Raw genomic sequence first — 16,800 nt, forward strand, 5'->3', positions numbered from 1 at the left:
TAGTCTTTCCACTTGGATATACGTAGCAGACACCATAAAATTGTCACGTTTATAGGTAAATATTTGACCTTCTCCATACCAAGCCTGCTCTTCCCACATTCTTATCCTTTTCAGTAAATGGAAACATCATCTTTCCAATGAAGAGTCTCCTCTCTGTTTACCAATCCCACTGCAAGTCTGGTCTAATTCTACTGATAATGTCTTCAAAATATATTTCAAACTGACCTTCCTCTCTCGGCTTCCAATATGGTACTCCAAGCTTTTCTCCACAACCCCTTGTTTTCACCTCTTCCTCACTATATTCTATTCCCAGCAGAGCAGCCAGCCTGACCCTTTGATTTTTTATACCTGTTTAGGTTCCTCCTCACGGTACATGGTAACTTTCCATCCCTCCTGGAGTAAAATCCAATGTCCTTATAATGGCAACAGGGTATATTAGTGTCTCCCTGCTCTTGCTCAGAATTAATCCTACTCTTCTCCTGCCTCCTTCCTTCTGATCCGTCCCAACTGTGGTATTTCCTCTTCTTAAAATAAACCAGACAGGCTCCAAACTCAAGGTCTCAGCTCTTGTCTTCTATCAGCCTGAAATTCTCTCCCACAACATAACCACAACCACTAACTAGTTCTCTCACCTCTTCTCCTCAATGTCATCAGAGTGAAGATTTTCCCAGAACCCAAATTAAATTTGCATGAATATAGCTTCTACACATCATGTTTCCTTTTTTCCTGGTTTACTTTTCTCCAGCATCAGTGGGGCAGTTAGTGGTACATATTTTAATATTTTATTGTCTCCCATCAATAGGATGTAAGCTTCACAAAGGCAAGAATTCCTTAGTCTCTTTTGTCCTCTGCTCTATCTGGAAGAGTGCCTGGAACATACTAAGTGCTTAATAAATATTTATTTGTTGAACACATTAATGGGAGATGGAAGAGATGGGGAGTATGTGAATCAAAAGATAATAATCAAATTAATGAATAAAACCTAGAGGCAGAAGTATTTTAATTGGCAACATGGGAAGACTACTAAAGTAAACACCTAAAATAATTGAAGGGCTTACCTCTGTGTACCTAGACTGGCATGAAAACGTCTGAGTATTAGGCTGTTATTTTTAATATTGAGGATATTATTACTGTGCATTACTTTTATATAGTTAATAAACATTAGAAGTGGAATGGACAGAACCGATCAGAGAAAATGAGAAAGTAGGGACCAAGGATGAGGCTGACTTGAGGTTTCTAACATGAGTCAGAATATTTCATTATACATGTGACGTGATCGTAAAGGGGGTAGAAGGTAAGGTAAAAGTGGCTGGGTTGAGTGTCTATTACGTGATAAGTGTTGTGCTATGGGGGGCACTTTATACATGTATTACTCTGTGAGGTCTTCTCAATGCCCTCTTGAGGAAGTTATCTCCATTCTGACTGTAGAGGTAAGAACACTGGTATTTGAACAGGTTAAAATCATTTGCCCAATGCCACACCATTGGGGATTGGCAGGCAGAATTTAAACCCATGTTTGTCTGACTCTAAAATAACTAAAATTATATAGATGCTGCTTCATCTATCACAATAGAAGTATAAGTAGTTGTCAAGCTTTTAAAATGGTGAAATAAAAGCACAGAACATAAGGAAAGCATGTATGTTGTGTATATATGCTCTTTTAAGATTATGCCCTCTTGGTTTCCTAAGTCTTCAAATTGAAGAGCAATTTCCTTCCCCTCAGTTCTTTTTCTTTAGGAAAGAAAAAAATCCTGCCTTAAAAAAAAATTAATAAATGTCCTTTGTGTTTTGTTTTGTTTAAAGTTTAATTGATTCACTGACTTTGTTGAAGAGCACACTATAGGCCACAACACAGAGCTGAGTTAAGAAACTAATTGAAGCCAGGTTCATGAGGGCTTAAATTACCAGAGCCTTCCTGTCATCTTAAATTAAACTTCCTCATATACTTTGCAAGATTTATAACCCCAGGCTGAAAAGCTGTAAACTGTCCCAGTTTCTGAGTGAATCCCCCAGAAGGAAATGATGTTTCCTGGAAAAGAGAAAAGCAATTGTCCTTAATGGGAGGAGGGTTCTAAGAGCAATGTGTGTGGCAGGGGTCACGGGAACCTTGGCAAGGGACTGCAGAGGAAATAGACAAGTCACTCAAAGAACATGTGTCCATAGATGTTGCTTTTTGACTTGCGAGTCCTTATTGAGAAAGTTCATCTAAACTGCAAGTGGATGCATATTTGATTTTCTCCTACAAATAAAAAGCAGAAGGGCAAATGTGGAAATCATAATCTCGCAAATTCTGAAAATAGCAGTTATAATAGACTTATCAACATTACTGACTTTCATGTTTCTATGATCTACACAATTTCTTACCTGTCTCTACCTTTATAATCAATTTCTTTTCTTTTTATATGTTTTCTTTTTATAAAACATAAACATGTTTGTTCACACAATGCAATAATCACTATTTGTGAGTTCGTAAAATTCACTATTTAGTAATAGGAAGGAAAACTATTTAATAGTCTGAACAACAATTAAGCTAAAAGGTCCACATTTTAAAGGAAAAACTACTTGTTTGTAAAGCTTTTAGCAAATAAAAATCATCATCTTTTACAAAGGCCTTCATGCTAATACTTCATATATAACTGAGCAGTACATAAGAAAAACGAATTTTCAGTATATAATTTTCTTTCACTATAATTATTTACCAGATAGACTCAAGAAAATTATCCATTCAGGACATGCATTCTGCTCATTGTAGGTTGGTCTCATGTGCCAGGCATTGTGAAAGAGTTTGGTGAAATTAAACTTCCTGTTACCTTTCATGTCAAATAGAACTTTCATTGTCAAAACTCAACACAGGGAAAAGTATGATTGGCAGAAATATCCTGATGCTCAAACCATATTTATTGATCAAATGAATTTTGAGTTGGAAAATATGGCATTTATTTCTACTTTGCTTTCTAGAATAAGAAATTGGGGCACATGGGTGGCTCAGGGGGTTAAAGCCTCCACCTTCAGCTCAGGTCGTGGTCTCAGGGACCTGGGATTGAGCCCCGCTTCGGGCTCTCTGCTCGGTGGGGAGCCTGCTTCTTCCTCTCTCTCTGCCTGCCTCTCTGCATGTTTGTGATTGATCTCTCTCTCATTCTCTCTGTCAAATAAATGAATTTTTAAAAAAAATTTAAAAAAAAGAAATAATACTTCCCATCTCTTAGTTAATACTTGGAGAAAATAACTATGATTTCAACTCTTAACTAAGATTTTTATCACTTTATATTAAAACATTTTCACATCTTCCCAGTTGATTGAAGAAAGGACCTTTAATCTATGACTTTTTAAAAGTTTCTTTCGTTCTTCTTCCCTCCCTTCTTTCCTTCTTCCCTTCCTTTTTCTTTCCTTCCATCCTCTTCTTCTTTTTCTTTCTCTGTGTCTCTTTCTTTTTTCCTGCTTGCCTCCTTCTCTCCTTCCCTCCCTGAGTCCCAGCTTTATTTTAAGACAGATACTGTAAGTGGATAATTCCAGTAACAATAATAATAATAATCTCCACTGTATACCATTTTGAAACTAACTGCAGTTCAATACATGATCACCCCCAACATCAAGAACAAATTTAATTATTTTTAATAATTTAACTTAATCTGTAAATTTTAGGCTCCATAGCTCAATGGTTAGAGCACTGGTCTTGTAATCTATAAATTTTATAAATACACACAATTTTCACTATGAATCACTTACAATTTTAAATATGCATGTTCTTTCTTAAAATTGGAAGCAGCCATAATATAAATTTGTTAATTCTTACATTATCTTGTTGCAGAAATAATTGTTGAAAATTGTGTGTATGCTCTGTGTCTATCCCTTGGGCTATACCAGTGACCAAAATATAAAAAATACTGCTGTATTAATAGTGCCTACCTTTTATAGGAAAATGGCAATAATAAACAATGAATATAATAAATAAGTACATTGAGATTAAAGGTTGATTAAAAGTAAGAAAAAATTAAAAGTATGGCAAAGTACAACAGGGAGTGAACACGGGCAGCTTGTAGTAGTAAAAGGGTCTTAGTCAAGGTAAGCATCAGTGACAAGATAACATGTGGGCCATTGCCGTGAAGCAGGTGAGAGATTTAACCAAGCAGCTAGCAGACAGAGTGTTCCAGGCAAAGGAATCAGCAAAAGCAGGTCTCTGAAGGTGGGAGCAAGCCTGAGCTATTTGAGACCATTGCAAGGCTTTGAACAGGGAGTGATGTGTGCCTAGTATGTTCAAAATGTTTTATATTGTAGTGACTCAGGGAACCCAAAATAACCTCATAAGATGGATGCCATTTTTAATTCTTTTAACAAACAAGAACACTGATGCACTGAGAGGTCAGGTAAGTTACCTGAGGCCCAACAATGAGAAAGTGTTGAAATTCAGATCCAGGTGCCAGCAGTTTGATTCTAGAGGCAAACTTTGAGTAACTAGAGCTCTAGTTGCCACTGGAACAGGACACACACACACTTGCACATGTGTACACACACACGCACGTGGGTATGTCCTCATGTATATGTACCTACATATCCACAAATATATATACACACAAGAGTGGAGAAAGAGCTGAGAAACCAGTAAAGGAGAGTTTGTTAGGCATACTCTGGTGCTCCTGGTCTATGTTTTATTTTCTCTCTTGTGTACTTGTTAACGTTTAGGTCTAAGTGTCTGTTTAAATGAAAGAAGTTTCAAATGACTGAAAACATTTGGAATTATTTGCAAAATAGAAATTCCTAATGTATAAAATAAATATTGTGGGAATATATATAATTACATCAATTTATTTTAAATAAAAAGAACAAAACAAAACTCTTATTGAACTGAAATCATATGCCCTTAAAATTTTTTATGAGTTGACAGAGAAGAAATATAAGAATGTTTTCTGGCAAAATATCTAGAATAATATAGCAACCAGTCATTTAAGCTATTTACTTGGGAAGAGCTTTAGAATTAACAGAAAGTCTTCATAAATCATGGCTTATAACTTATGAGTCACATCTGAAGCAAAGAAGATAAATGTGTCACTGGGTTTCTTTTTTTCTGCATTAATTATCTTTGTTTTACTATGTAGACATAAAGTAAACATCCTTTCTTATGTATATACTATGGCTTTTGAAAAATACTTAACATACATTGATTGTTGTACATAAATTCTAATTCATAGGCTGTTTCTCTGTACCAAATCTATGTAAACAGAAATAAGTATTAATGTTTGAAATATAATATTCTGTATAACAGATAATAAATTCTATTAAGATGAAGACATGTTACCCCTGTACATCAGGATCATAACTATTATGTGTAGTACAGCACGTACTCCACATTGTCAACTCATTATCAGTCTACAAAGTAATCAAAAGTAATTAAGTTTATCACAAGGCAAATTCTTTAAGAGTCTACCTCAGTCTCAAAGTACACTGGTGAAAAGAATACTTTTCAAAATCTTCCAATGAAAAGAATAAAATTGCTCTCTCCAAAATGGTATAAAATTACCATCCCTACTATATATAGGGCTTTATATTTTTAAATAAAATATTGTTCCATAACAGCCCTGCATATCTAGCAAGAATGAGAAAAACAATCTCCCCAGAAGGGTCATAACCACTGAGAAATTCTAGGCAAGAAATTCCACATGGCAGATACAGAAATAGACTGAGGTAAAGCAAAGACAAATGATACTGCGTATCACTTCCAAAGTTAACATGTTTTGTATAATACCACTTAACTCTCTCTGTTTTCTCAGCTACTATTCTTGCTTCTCGTCAATTCAAATAACTTAAACCAAACTCTAGGAAATATTATTTCTGGCAGTTTTCAAAATCTGGATCTCTTTCTAACAACCATCTCCCCCAAATAATCATAATAATAAAAAAAAAAGATATTTCCTCTCCCCCATTCTTAAAGAAATCCAAAGAACTTCCCCTGTGGAGAATTTTGTTTTCACTTTGACTTTTGTTTGATTTTACTTACATCACAAAGAGCCAGGACGAGCTTTAAGAAGAAAAGCATATCTGCATTACTGACTAATGAGAAACATCTTTTATCACTCCCTGAACCATGCAGTATACTCTATGTTTTTTGATAAAGTTACAATTTTTCTTTATTGACTTCATAATTCATTAGTGAGTCAAATCCGCCCAAATGAATAGCGGATACTTGGTCATACAGAGAAAAGTATTGCTTAATATGAAGAAAGGGCTGGCTGGCAGATGAAAGAGAAGAGGAATTCTCAACTGTTGAATATTTGACAGTAAGTGGGGGCAGGGGAGATGGTATGTGAATGTAATTTCAAATTTTACTCTAACTTTGTGAGTCAATACTAAATACCAAAAATAAACTCAGGGCATACTGAGCATTACTAGGTTTCACGCTTGTCTTCTAAGATGGAAAAAGGTAAATATTTACATCTGTTTGATATGTATATATACTCTTAAAGATGATGAATATTTGCATATTAGACATTCTCCCTCTGAAGAAAAAACAATCAGCTATTTACACAATAGAGCTAATGACCCAATACTCTGGTCATTGGTGAGGACCAAATGAGCAGTGTGCAGGAAACTTGTTAGTTTCATTTCATTCTGTGATCATTTTTTTTTTTTGATGTGTCAATTTAGCCAGGCTTACTCAGTCCACTTGTTCAATCAAACAGTAATCTAGGTGCTGCTGAGAAAGTATTTTGTGGAGGCGGTTAAAGCCCATAGCAGCTGACTTTGGGCTCTAGGATAAGCTCCTAGATAATCTGGGTAAGTCTGATTCCCTGCTTGAAAGGTCTTAAAGGCAGGATGGAGGCTTCCTTGAAGAAGAAATTCTACCTGTATATGAAAGTTCTGGCACCCGCTGAGAGAGTTTCAGCCTGCCCTTCCTGCTGGGATGCCCTTAGGGTTTCAGACTTGCTCAGCTAGTCCCAAGGACCATGTAAACTAATTCTTCACAGTAAATCTCTTAATCCCTTCCTGATTCTGCATCTCTGGTTGATCCCTGACTGATATAATCCCAAATTGGAAAACAGTGCTAACGGAAAAGGGAAGGAAGTTGCCATGATTTGTTAGCACCCCACCCAGGCTGTGTCTACAATGCACCAACAGACTCAAGTCAGATGAACACATGCATGCGTGTTTAAAAATACACACACACGCACACACATGCACACAATCACACATTAAAAACAGTATGTCCCGCAGACACTCAAATCCGAAAGTTTAACAGACCCAAAATTTTTAACAGATTTAATTAACTGAACACAAGCCTCAATTAAGAGATAACAACACAACCAGAGAGTAGGACTCAACAGCCCATTCTAAACAAAAATCTGAAGAAGGAAACAACAGTGCCACGTCACTCACAAGAAATACATTTCACACACTTTGATACAAACCACCATTATCTTTAGAAAACAAATAACTGACCTCAAATTAATAAAGGTTGCTCATCCAACCATAAGAAAAAGTGGTCTTAACGTCTAGGACATTGGTCAAATTACATCATAACATGGATGCAGCTACATAAATATGTTTTCCAATCTCACAAACAGTAAGTCATTAAAAAAACAAAAGGACAAACAAACAAAAAACAGTTTACGTCCAGACAAGTTAGTTTTACACACACGCCCTGCTTCCCTTCCTTACCTGGACTGCATATCTTGCTGGGTTTTGGCCTGACTGGCTTCTGCCTGAGGGGAGCCGTGGCTGACCCGCTGCTGAAGCTCTACCAGGGACTGGTAATACTGTTGCTGATGGTGTTGTTGCTGCTTGTAGCGAGACAAACTGAAAAACAGCCCTAGAATGGCTTTTAAGTTTCCATTTCTTATTTCTGCATCAAAGGGAAAATATAAAAACAGTAGCATATGAAATGAATGCAGTTTTCCTTTTTATTTATTTATTTATTTGTCACAAACGCGATTCCAGTTGCCATTCTCTTAGACTAAATCTGGGGGGATAGAAATGCACCTCGAGTCTCGAAGTCACAGATTCCAGCAAATCTGAACTTACTGAAGCATGATACATTTCCAAAGAGCCTGGAGCTTCAGGGACAGAGTAATGGGACGGAAGGTAGAGAGAACAAAACGTGTAGGAGCAAGGCTCTTTGCTGATCGTCAACTGCAATTTTTCTAGAGTTTTCTTCTTCCCACAAATGGATGGGCTTTCTGTCTTGTGCTAATCATATGATTCAGCATTCTACCTCCCTCACAAAGTCTCAGCTGCTACCAACACAGTGATGGCTAAGAACTGGAGAAAGATGGCCACTTAAATATTGGTTGTCCTACGTTTTAAGTAAGGATGGCATGGGTGCACCTTATAATGGCAACTAAATTTATAGTTGTCCTCCTAAATCACCTAACAATAAATTTATTAAAATGTTTATGTATTTATATGTATGACTATACATGTAATATCCCAAAAGTACATATAATAAGTATTTTAATGGTCCAATTTTTCTCTTGACTCATATTACATATTAATAAATCATAAAGATCAGCTTATTCATGTCTTTACATAACAACTGAATAAACTTGAACGTAAATCCTAGTTCTAGTACATGGAGCTCTTAAAGTCTTCTTACACTGAATAAAAATTTAAACACCCAAAGTAAGCTACAATCTGAACTTCGCTTTCTTTTACTTGTAGTCATAATTTAAAATTTTGGAGAAATGGAAGTAAAACTTGAACTAAGGCTATGAAAACTGTAATTATATACTAAATAAACATAATATTGGGAATAAAATACATCCTCTTGTGAAGCCAAGGTTTTATGTTTCCTTTTTGTAGTTTAGGGTATTAACAAACTATTCTGATTTCTTGCTCTCTGATGGTTTATAAATGTCACACCATATATGCAGTAGAATTATTCATTTAAAGTGAAAATGAGATGCCCCCCCAAACCTTCTCACAGTTGTCATATATAGAAGAGTTAGTCTGATCAATATGAAGCTATAGTAAGGAAGTATTAATGTTCTCATGTAAATCTAGATGATCTTAAAGGTTTTTAAAATTTCTTGTTTTCTTACTATGCATATTTTATTAACTTAGAAAATTATTTTGAGCATTTACATATTTTTAGAAGATAAATGAAAATCAATGGGTTTCTTTTATTAAAGAATGTCATATGAGAAAACAGAGATATAATATGAACAAAAGGTAACATTTTTAACTTACTTTTAACCACTGAAAAAGTAAAATATTTTCCTGGGGAATTTTATCAACTTTTATTCTAAGTTACAGAACCTCAGTTAGGTTTGAACCTAAGGTTTTTGGCCCCCAAATGTGCAATTAACATATCATTTAAGTGTAAAAGACAAAGGAAATTTCAAACAAAAATGAATATAGAAGAAAAATTGGGAAAACCTAGTAATTCTACTAAATGTTCATTGTATTTCAGAAGCCACATAATTCCTCTTTTTTCAGTGACAGAAAATTTTTACTTAGACCTGTCTAATATTTCTAGTATGTGTTGGGGGAAAAGACTAGTCAGAATAAGGGACTAAAGTAGAAACGTTAACCAATCTAAATTGTTGCAGCATATACCAGTATCTAGCAGAATTTTAGCATATAAGTTAATATTCTAATAAAATAGTCGTTATTGTGGATCTCAAAAGACTTGCTACTTCATAGCCTTAGCAACTAGATTTTGTTATAGTACTTGAAAAGTTTTCCTAAAACTATATGTGAAAGACAAAGATTTTAAAAAAAAATCCCTCTTTTTCCAGTTTTCTGTATTTTAATTTTAGTAATGATCCTTTAAATCTTTAATGACTTTAAAGCTTTTACATATGACAGCTATAAATATTTTAATTGCTAATTATTTCAGAACTCATGACGACTTATTTAAACTTACCAAATATTTCAACTAGGACTACCAATTTGATATGATACTGACAAAATAATATTTGCAGATTAATTATACTATTTTTCCTGAATTTAGTCTATCTATAATGCAGTATTACCTATGTATCATCCATCCCTCTACTTAAGACTCTAAAAATACTATACACTGATAATAACATAAAAATGTTTTGTTAAACTACCCCTCTCCCACACACTCAGTCATGAAAATAACAGTTTTGGCAAAATATGGAACATATATAAGTAATAAAAGCATACATTAATAACCATTGCATTTATGTTTCTATTACTTTGGAAACTTGACTTCATGCATTAAGAAGCTATGTACTCCCACTTCACATTTCTTATAATACAAAAACAATTTTTTTATAAACTTTTTTTTTATAAACTTTTTTTATAAACTTGTTTCTTATAATACAAAAACAATTTTTTTTTTTTATAAACTTGGGTGTTATTTGCGACAACTGTGCCTTTTCTTACCTTCAGCAGATAGACCTTGAACATTTACTCCTCTGGCTGCTAGAAAACTAAGGCAGACATCAACATTTTCAATCTGTAACATGAAAAGCAGTGAAAAGGCAACTTAGAGGGTTATTTTTATATAAACAAATGAGCTAAAATGAAACCAGAGAGTAAGATAAGGAAAGAATGAATACTTTACATTCATTTCATACTAGAGATCTTTACCAGAGTTTAACTAGAATTATTTCGGATAATTGTAGAACAAATATAAAGCTTGCATTGTCTGGGTTGGTAGTCACAAACAATTCATAAAGGCCTGATGAAGAATGGCATTCTCACAGATTAGCAACCCACCTACTTAACATAAAACTGGATTTTGTATTTCACAACTAGGTCTCAATGAAAGCATCCATACAGGAGGAGACCTGCTTATGCATGTTGTAGAATGTTAGGATGTGGGTAACTGGGATTCAACCAGTAATAGTTGGTCATTATGCCAGAGGGTTGATATGAAACAAATAAAGCGTATTTTCATCTTAAACTATAACTAAGTCTTTATTTTTAAAAGTGTATTTGTACATTAACAGTTGTATATTCCTCTAATTAAATTTAGATATTATCTTTATAATTTAAGATTGTGATGCCATGGCTTTTAAACAGTTGGTTTTGATATGATTACCGGTTTGAAACCATTTAGAGTAATAGGTAGAAACAAAAACCCAAAAACTCTAAATGATTGATTTATGTTAATTCACAGGTTGATCTCAATATTGATGTATGGTGTTATATGGTGAAGTTAAACAGTTAAGACTTCTTTAAAAGAATATAAGAAACTAGAAAGTTCTAGTTCTTTATGAGTCATCTCCCTGGGTTGTTCTGGTATTCCATAAATCTTGAAATTCTAAAATAAATAGAAGATGTAAAGTTAATACTTGGCAAGATATTGTTTTCTATCCCATTAAATTCTCATCCAAAGCTATGCATAAGAACATACAAAATTCTGCCAATGTCCTCTCTAGCCTAGCTTCACAGAAAGGACAAAATGTCTTTTAAAGAAAAGAAAAAGAAAAAAAGGAGACTCAAAATCTGTCCTTATACAGTGGGCAATTATTTATATTCCTTTGTAAATATAATTTTATGCAAAACTAATATTCAAGGAGATGTTCTTTGTTTAAAAATGATTGCAGCTAAGATATAAACATTTACTTTGAGGAAAATGATTTTTATTTATTTCAAAATAAGTGTTACTAAGAAGAAAACTTGTTTTATTGAAATCATTCTACTAAAACAAAACAAAACCCCCAAAAACCAGAAAATTGGAAGTCACAGAATATAATATGACCAAACAAATCTTGTTTTGCCCATCAGTATCTAAATATCCAATAAGGTTATGGTGCTTAAATCTTTTCTTTTCTTCACCTTTCACTTTGCTACTAGAAAGTAAGACTGTATAAGGAAGAAAATAAGGAGAAAAGAAAAGAAATAGGAAAAACAGGATGTTCTACTGCATTCATCTAAAATGTCCTTTTAGGAGCACCTGGGTGGCTGAGTTGGTTAAATGTCTACCTTCGGCTCAGGTCATGATCCCAGGGTCCTGGGATTGAGCCCCATGTTGGGCTCTCTGCTCAGCAGTGGAGTATGCTTCTCCTTCTCCTATTCCCTCTGCCCCTGCCTGTGCTCACTCACTCACTCTCAAATTAATAAGTTTAAAAAAATGTTCTTTTAAACTTTTTTTAGGACCATTAAATACAATAAGAGAAACACACCAAATAATTATTGTGGTCTAATATCAAGAGAATTGAATTGAATATTTTTTAATGCTTGCCATTAAAAAAGGTTAACAAATAGCATCTATAATAATATTGTCAGATTGTTTTTTGTGGCTACCATTTAAACCGTTTAAAAAAATAAACTAGTGTCTGGAGTGGGTATTAAAGACAAAGAACTCCTAGCACGCACCATAAACTAGGGAAAATAAAATTAAATAAATTTTATTTATTTAATAAATAAATATTTATTTATTTTCTGTAAAAATAAAATAATTCCTATTAGAGCCTTAATGGAGTAGAGAAAATATACTGACAGTATATTCAAGAATATTTGTTTATATATTCAGGTATGGGTTTTTTGAGACTGAGCCCCTGCATGACAGGGACTCTATTTTGTTCACTCATGTACCTTCAGCAACCTAAGGTATCTGACAGGGGCTCTGTGCACACTTAAGGAAGGATAGAGATTGGTGGATGGATTGGCTGGATTGGTGGCCAATCCATCCCTATGCAAAGGAGTAGAGGGCTCAGGGATAGACACAGAAAGAGAGAGAGAGGAGGAGGAGGGAGAAAGAGGGAGAGGGAGGAGGAGAGGGAAAGGGAGAGAGGGAGAGAAGGAGGGAGTAGAAAGTAGAGAGAGAGAGAGAGGGAGAAAGAGGGAGGGAGAGAGATCATTTGATTCAGAGCCTGTAAGTTCAATTCTCTTTGGGATTTTTAGTAATAAACCACTCTGGAGTCCCTGACAGACTCCAGACCAAAATAATAATAATAATAATAATAATAATAATATCAGAAACTCTGTGGTTTGGGGCTGAAATTCAGTTTGTTTTCAAATTTTAGTTCCCAATGTCAGTCTACCTTCCTATTTACAGACTAAGCAACTGACCTCCAGAGAAGATCTCATATAAAGATGAGCTAAAGAAGCCAACAAAAGTATTATATTTTTTATTCCCAATGTCCATGAAATTCAAGATGTACAAAATTAAACACTAAAAATATTAGAATAGTGATGAACTTTGGAAGGTTATAGTCTGGAAAGTTGTATATGGGGAAGGGGCATGCTGGAAGTGTCCTTTGTTTTATCTGAGTGTGACTATACAGGTATATACATATTAAAAAAATCAATCAGCTATGTACTTAAGATTGGAGTATTTTATATATTTTCTATGTTTGTTTTACCTTAATTCCTATTAGAGTACTTTACACTCTTATATGTGTGTTTTACTTCAATTAAAAATAAAAATAAAACGATCAGCCCCCTATTTTATCAAAAATAAAAGCATACAAGAATAGAAGTACAGAAACATAATGGGAGACTGTTACAAGTAGTTAAGTGAATGATGATGGTGTTTTAGACCATCATGGTGACAGTGAAGTGATTCAGATTCTGGGTAGAAGTTGAAGAAATTTAGTTGGAAGATATGGCATTAATAATAATAAAAGGTGAGGGGTCAAGGATGACCATGATACTATAGAATCCATGCACTTTATATTTTATGCCTGTGGTATTTTATATATACATTGCTACATAGCAGTGATCCAGAAAAATTCATTTTCCATTTTGTGGGCACCATGCTTCTGACATGGCTCAAGTCACAGTCACATCCATAGCTCATGGATAGTCACTCCCAGGACTTTTACGTCCCTACTCTGATGTCATGCACAATTTATTGGGTCTATATGTGGCTTACATTTTATTGGCTCGGCGCAGCCACTTTGCCTCTCTTTTCCTGTTAAATTTAAGCATGGCTACACGAAATATATAAAAATATTGACTTTGTAAAAAAAAAAAAAAAAAACCCACAAAGTTTCTAAGTTTGAAATCCAGGTTCTAAGTTCTAAATCCAGTCAATAACATCTAGTCAGAACTTTGAAAATCTCTGGGTACACTGAGACTTGAGGCTTTTGTATTCTATGAAAATATCTATAATTATCACAATGTATAAACAAAAAGACATTTTTGCTCAAATTCACATGAAAATGGACTGCTGTGTGTGTTTTCCTTATCAAAGACACAAATTCAATAGAAGTTGGCTCATAGTTTTGGAATTCAGTAGTTTCTATTTGTGTAATAGTATTTTGGAGCACTACCATTTAATTTTGTTTAAATTATTCATTTATTCATTCATCAAGTATTTATTAAATTTATTTTATGTGTGGAATTATGCTCAGCACACAGATAAAAATTTCAAGACACAGCCATTATTCTCATATTTTCTAAAGAGTATTGACTCATTTCTAATATTTTCCACACTCTCATGAAAAATGAAAGGGATTTTTCAAAACAAATTTAATGTCTAATCTCATAATTGTACTTTTATCCTGACTCTCATGAACTTGCTAAATACAAATATATATACTGCTAAATCACAAACTGGGTTTCAAACAGGGAAAATAAGTGTTTTCATTATCTACATTTATGAAAACTCAGACAGTCATCATTGAATTTGTGCTTTCAAAGTTTTTTAAACCTGAAGGTCAATATACATTCTCAACATACTAATCACAGAAGATTATACTGGAAATATTTGTACTTATTCATCTTATTGTTGAATAAACTATTCCAAAAATTAGAGAATTTTTAATGAGCACAGTTCTTTACTGAACTCATACACTTTCAGCTGCATGTTTTAGGACAGCTAGTCTTAGTAATTTTACTATAAAACTAGTACAACCTGTTTTGGAAAATGTGACTAGAGGCATCTTTCACAGTGTTAATGAAGTTATACCTTGTTCATTCACATGTTTCTTTCACTTTAGCTTATGGATACTTAATGAAAGCTATATTTAGGTCCTAAATATCTGGTATGATTAATATGAACCTTATATTTTGTGATTAAATTTAAACCATGGCACCATCATTTTAACAATGAATGATAAATTCATTCAGCAACTACTGACTGTTAATTATATGCAAAGAGCTCTGTTAGACGGTGAAGGGATATAAAAATGAATTATAAAGTCTTTGCCTTTGTGAGCTTGTAAAATAGCCGGAGACAAAAAAGACTGATAAATCACTATCACATAAGGCATAATATGAGAAATTCTAAAAAAGAATCACAAACAATACAGCCACAGAGAGAATGGATTTATCAATTTTCACTACACATCTGGGAAAAGCATCAGAGAAGAATCATTAAAACTTGAAGGTTAGTCTGACTTTGGTAAGTTAGACAAGTGTAAGAAGGAGGATTGGGCATGCCTATCAGAGCAACCAACAGCAAAATTGCTCATAAAGATGTCTGAGAATAGATTGTGCCAGTCTCTACTTTCTGCAGTTATGTTTAGAGAGCTGAATTTGGCCTGCAATTGAAAAGCCTTTGTTGCCCTTGAATTCTGAAAACCACTGTAATATAAAAAGTGAAATAATAGTAAATCAGGTAGCAGCTATAATACCTCAAAGTCTGAGTTCTCTCTACAGATACAATGCATCCTGGTTAGAACATGCCTGACATACTTGATTATGTGGTTATGAATCATACATAGAGAATGTCTAAAAGAATATAAACAAAATTTAGCTTTTTTTTTAAAATCTCTGGATGGTAGATTCTCTTGTGACTTATGCTATTTTTGATAAAGCACATGTCCTACTTTTTTCATTATAAATGTGTGCTGGTAATATCAGCGCATAATTTAAATAAATGTAATTTCAACCAAAAAAATAGGTAAAATTGCTCAGTTTGAGTGAATCCCCATTCTATCATAGAATTCAAATAGTAATATAAGTTTTAGCCTAAGATTTTATTTAAAGATTTTATTTATTTATTTGACAGAGAGAGATCACAAGTAGACGGAGAGGCAGGCAGAGAGAGAGAGAGGGAAGCAGGCTCCCTGCTGAGCAGAGAGTCTGATGTGGGACTTGATCCCAGGACCCTGAGATCATGACCTGAGCCGAAGGCAGCGGCTTAACCCACTGAGCCACCCTGGCACCCTAGCCTAAGATTTTAATCAGATATACATTTGTCTAGAGATCTTAAAAAATGCAGAGTATTTTTACATTGATTAAAGTTTTTGATTTTGGTTTTTGTTCACTCATTCAACAATTAGTTGCTCATTGGGCATGTCCATTTCTCTAAAAATACATAGTTCTGTAGGACAGAGAGATATTTCCAATGTAGTGCAAGCAATTTTATAGTCAGAGAAGCACGGACTTCTGGAGAAGCATGAAGGAGGGTCTACACTGGACTAGAGGTCAAGTAACTAGGAAATAATAAAGTTGTTAGTAACTAAGACTTATGTAACATAGTTACAAAGATATTTTCATCCAAGGTTGCCATTACTATACTTTTTTTACAATGAAGAAGATGTTGATCAGAGAATTAAATTGACATGCTCAAAGTCACACAGAGAAAATATATCAAAACCGGAGCGCATGTTATTAACCTCCACATTTTTCTCTTTAAAAGGAAGCTTGAGCTAGTCCCTGAAAGCTTACGAAATAAGAGGATGTAGCATGAGGCGAATCCAGGGAAGGAGCACTATGTGAACTGGTGATGGTCGAGAAACATCCCAAGTTAAGGGACCAGCAAAGAATTCAGAATGTTGAGGGTGAACTTCACCTAAATCTTTCTTCACGCCTTCATTGTTTACCAATGTGAAAAAAGGCTACCCCAAAAGGTGAAACCTTCAATCAGTTTCAAGATCCAAAGTGGGAAGTGAGATCACCAGAAGTGATGCCAGGAACAAGAATCTTGAAATCTGGAGA

General features: G+C 34.2%; 1 protein-coding gene across 1 annotated transcript in view; it reads right to left on the minus strand.

Moving 5' to 3' along the window:
• NAV3 (neuron navigator 3) overlaps positions 1-16,800 on the minus strand; it is a 371,014-nt gene that overhangs the window by 238,135 nt on the left and 116,079 nt on the right. The window contains exons 4-5 of the mRNA XM_059402414.1: positions 10,345-10,417; positions 7,651-7,834 (exon numbers count right to left, since the gene is read on the minus strand). Coding sequence (XP_059258397.1) covers positions 7,651-7,834; positions 10,345-10,417 — 257 coding nt within the window. The remainder of the gene's footprint in view (positions 1-7,650; positions 7,835-10,344; positions 10,418-16,800) is intronic.

Source organism: Mustela nigripes, chromosome 6 (assembly GCF_022355385.1).
Source record: "Mustela nigripes isolate SB6536 chromosome 6, MUSNIG.SB6536, whole genome shotgun sequence".
NCBI classification, from domain to species: Eukaryota; Metazoa; Chordata; class Mammalia; order Carnivora; family Mustelidae; genus Mustela; species Mustela nigripes.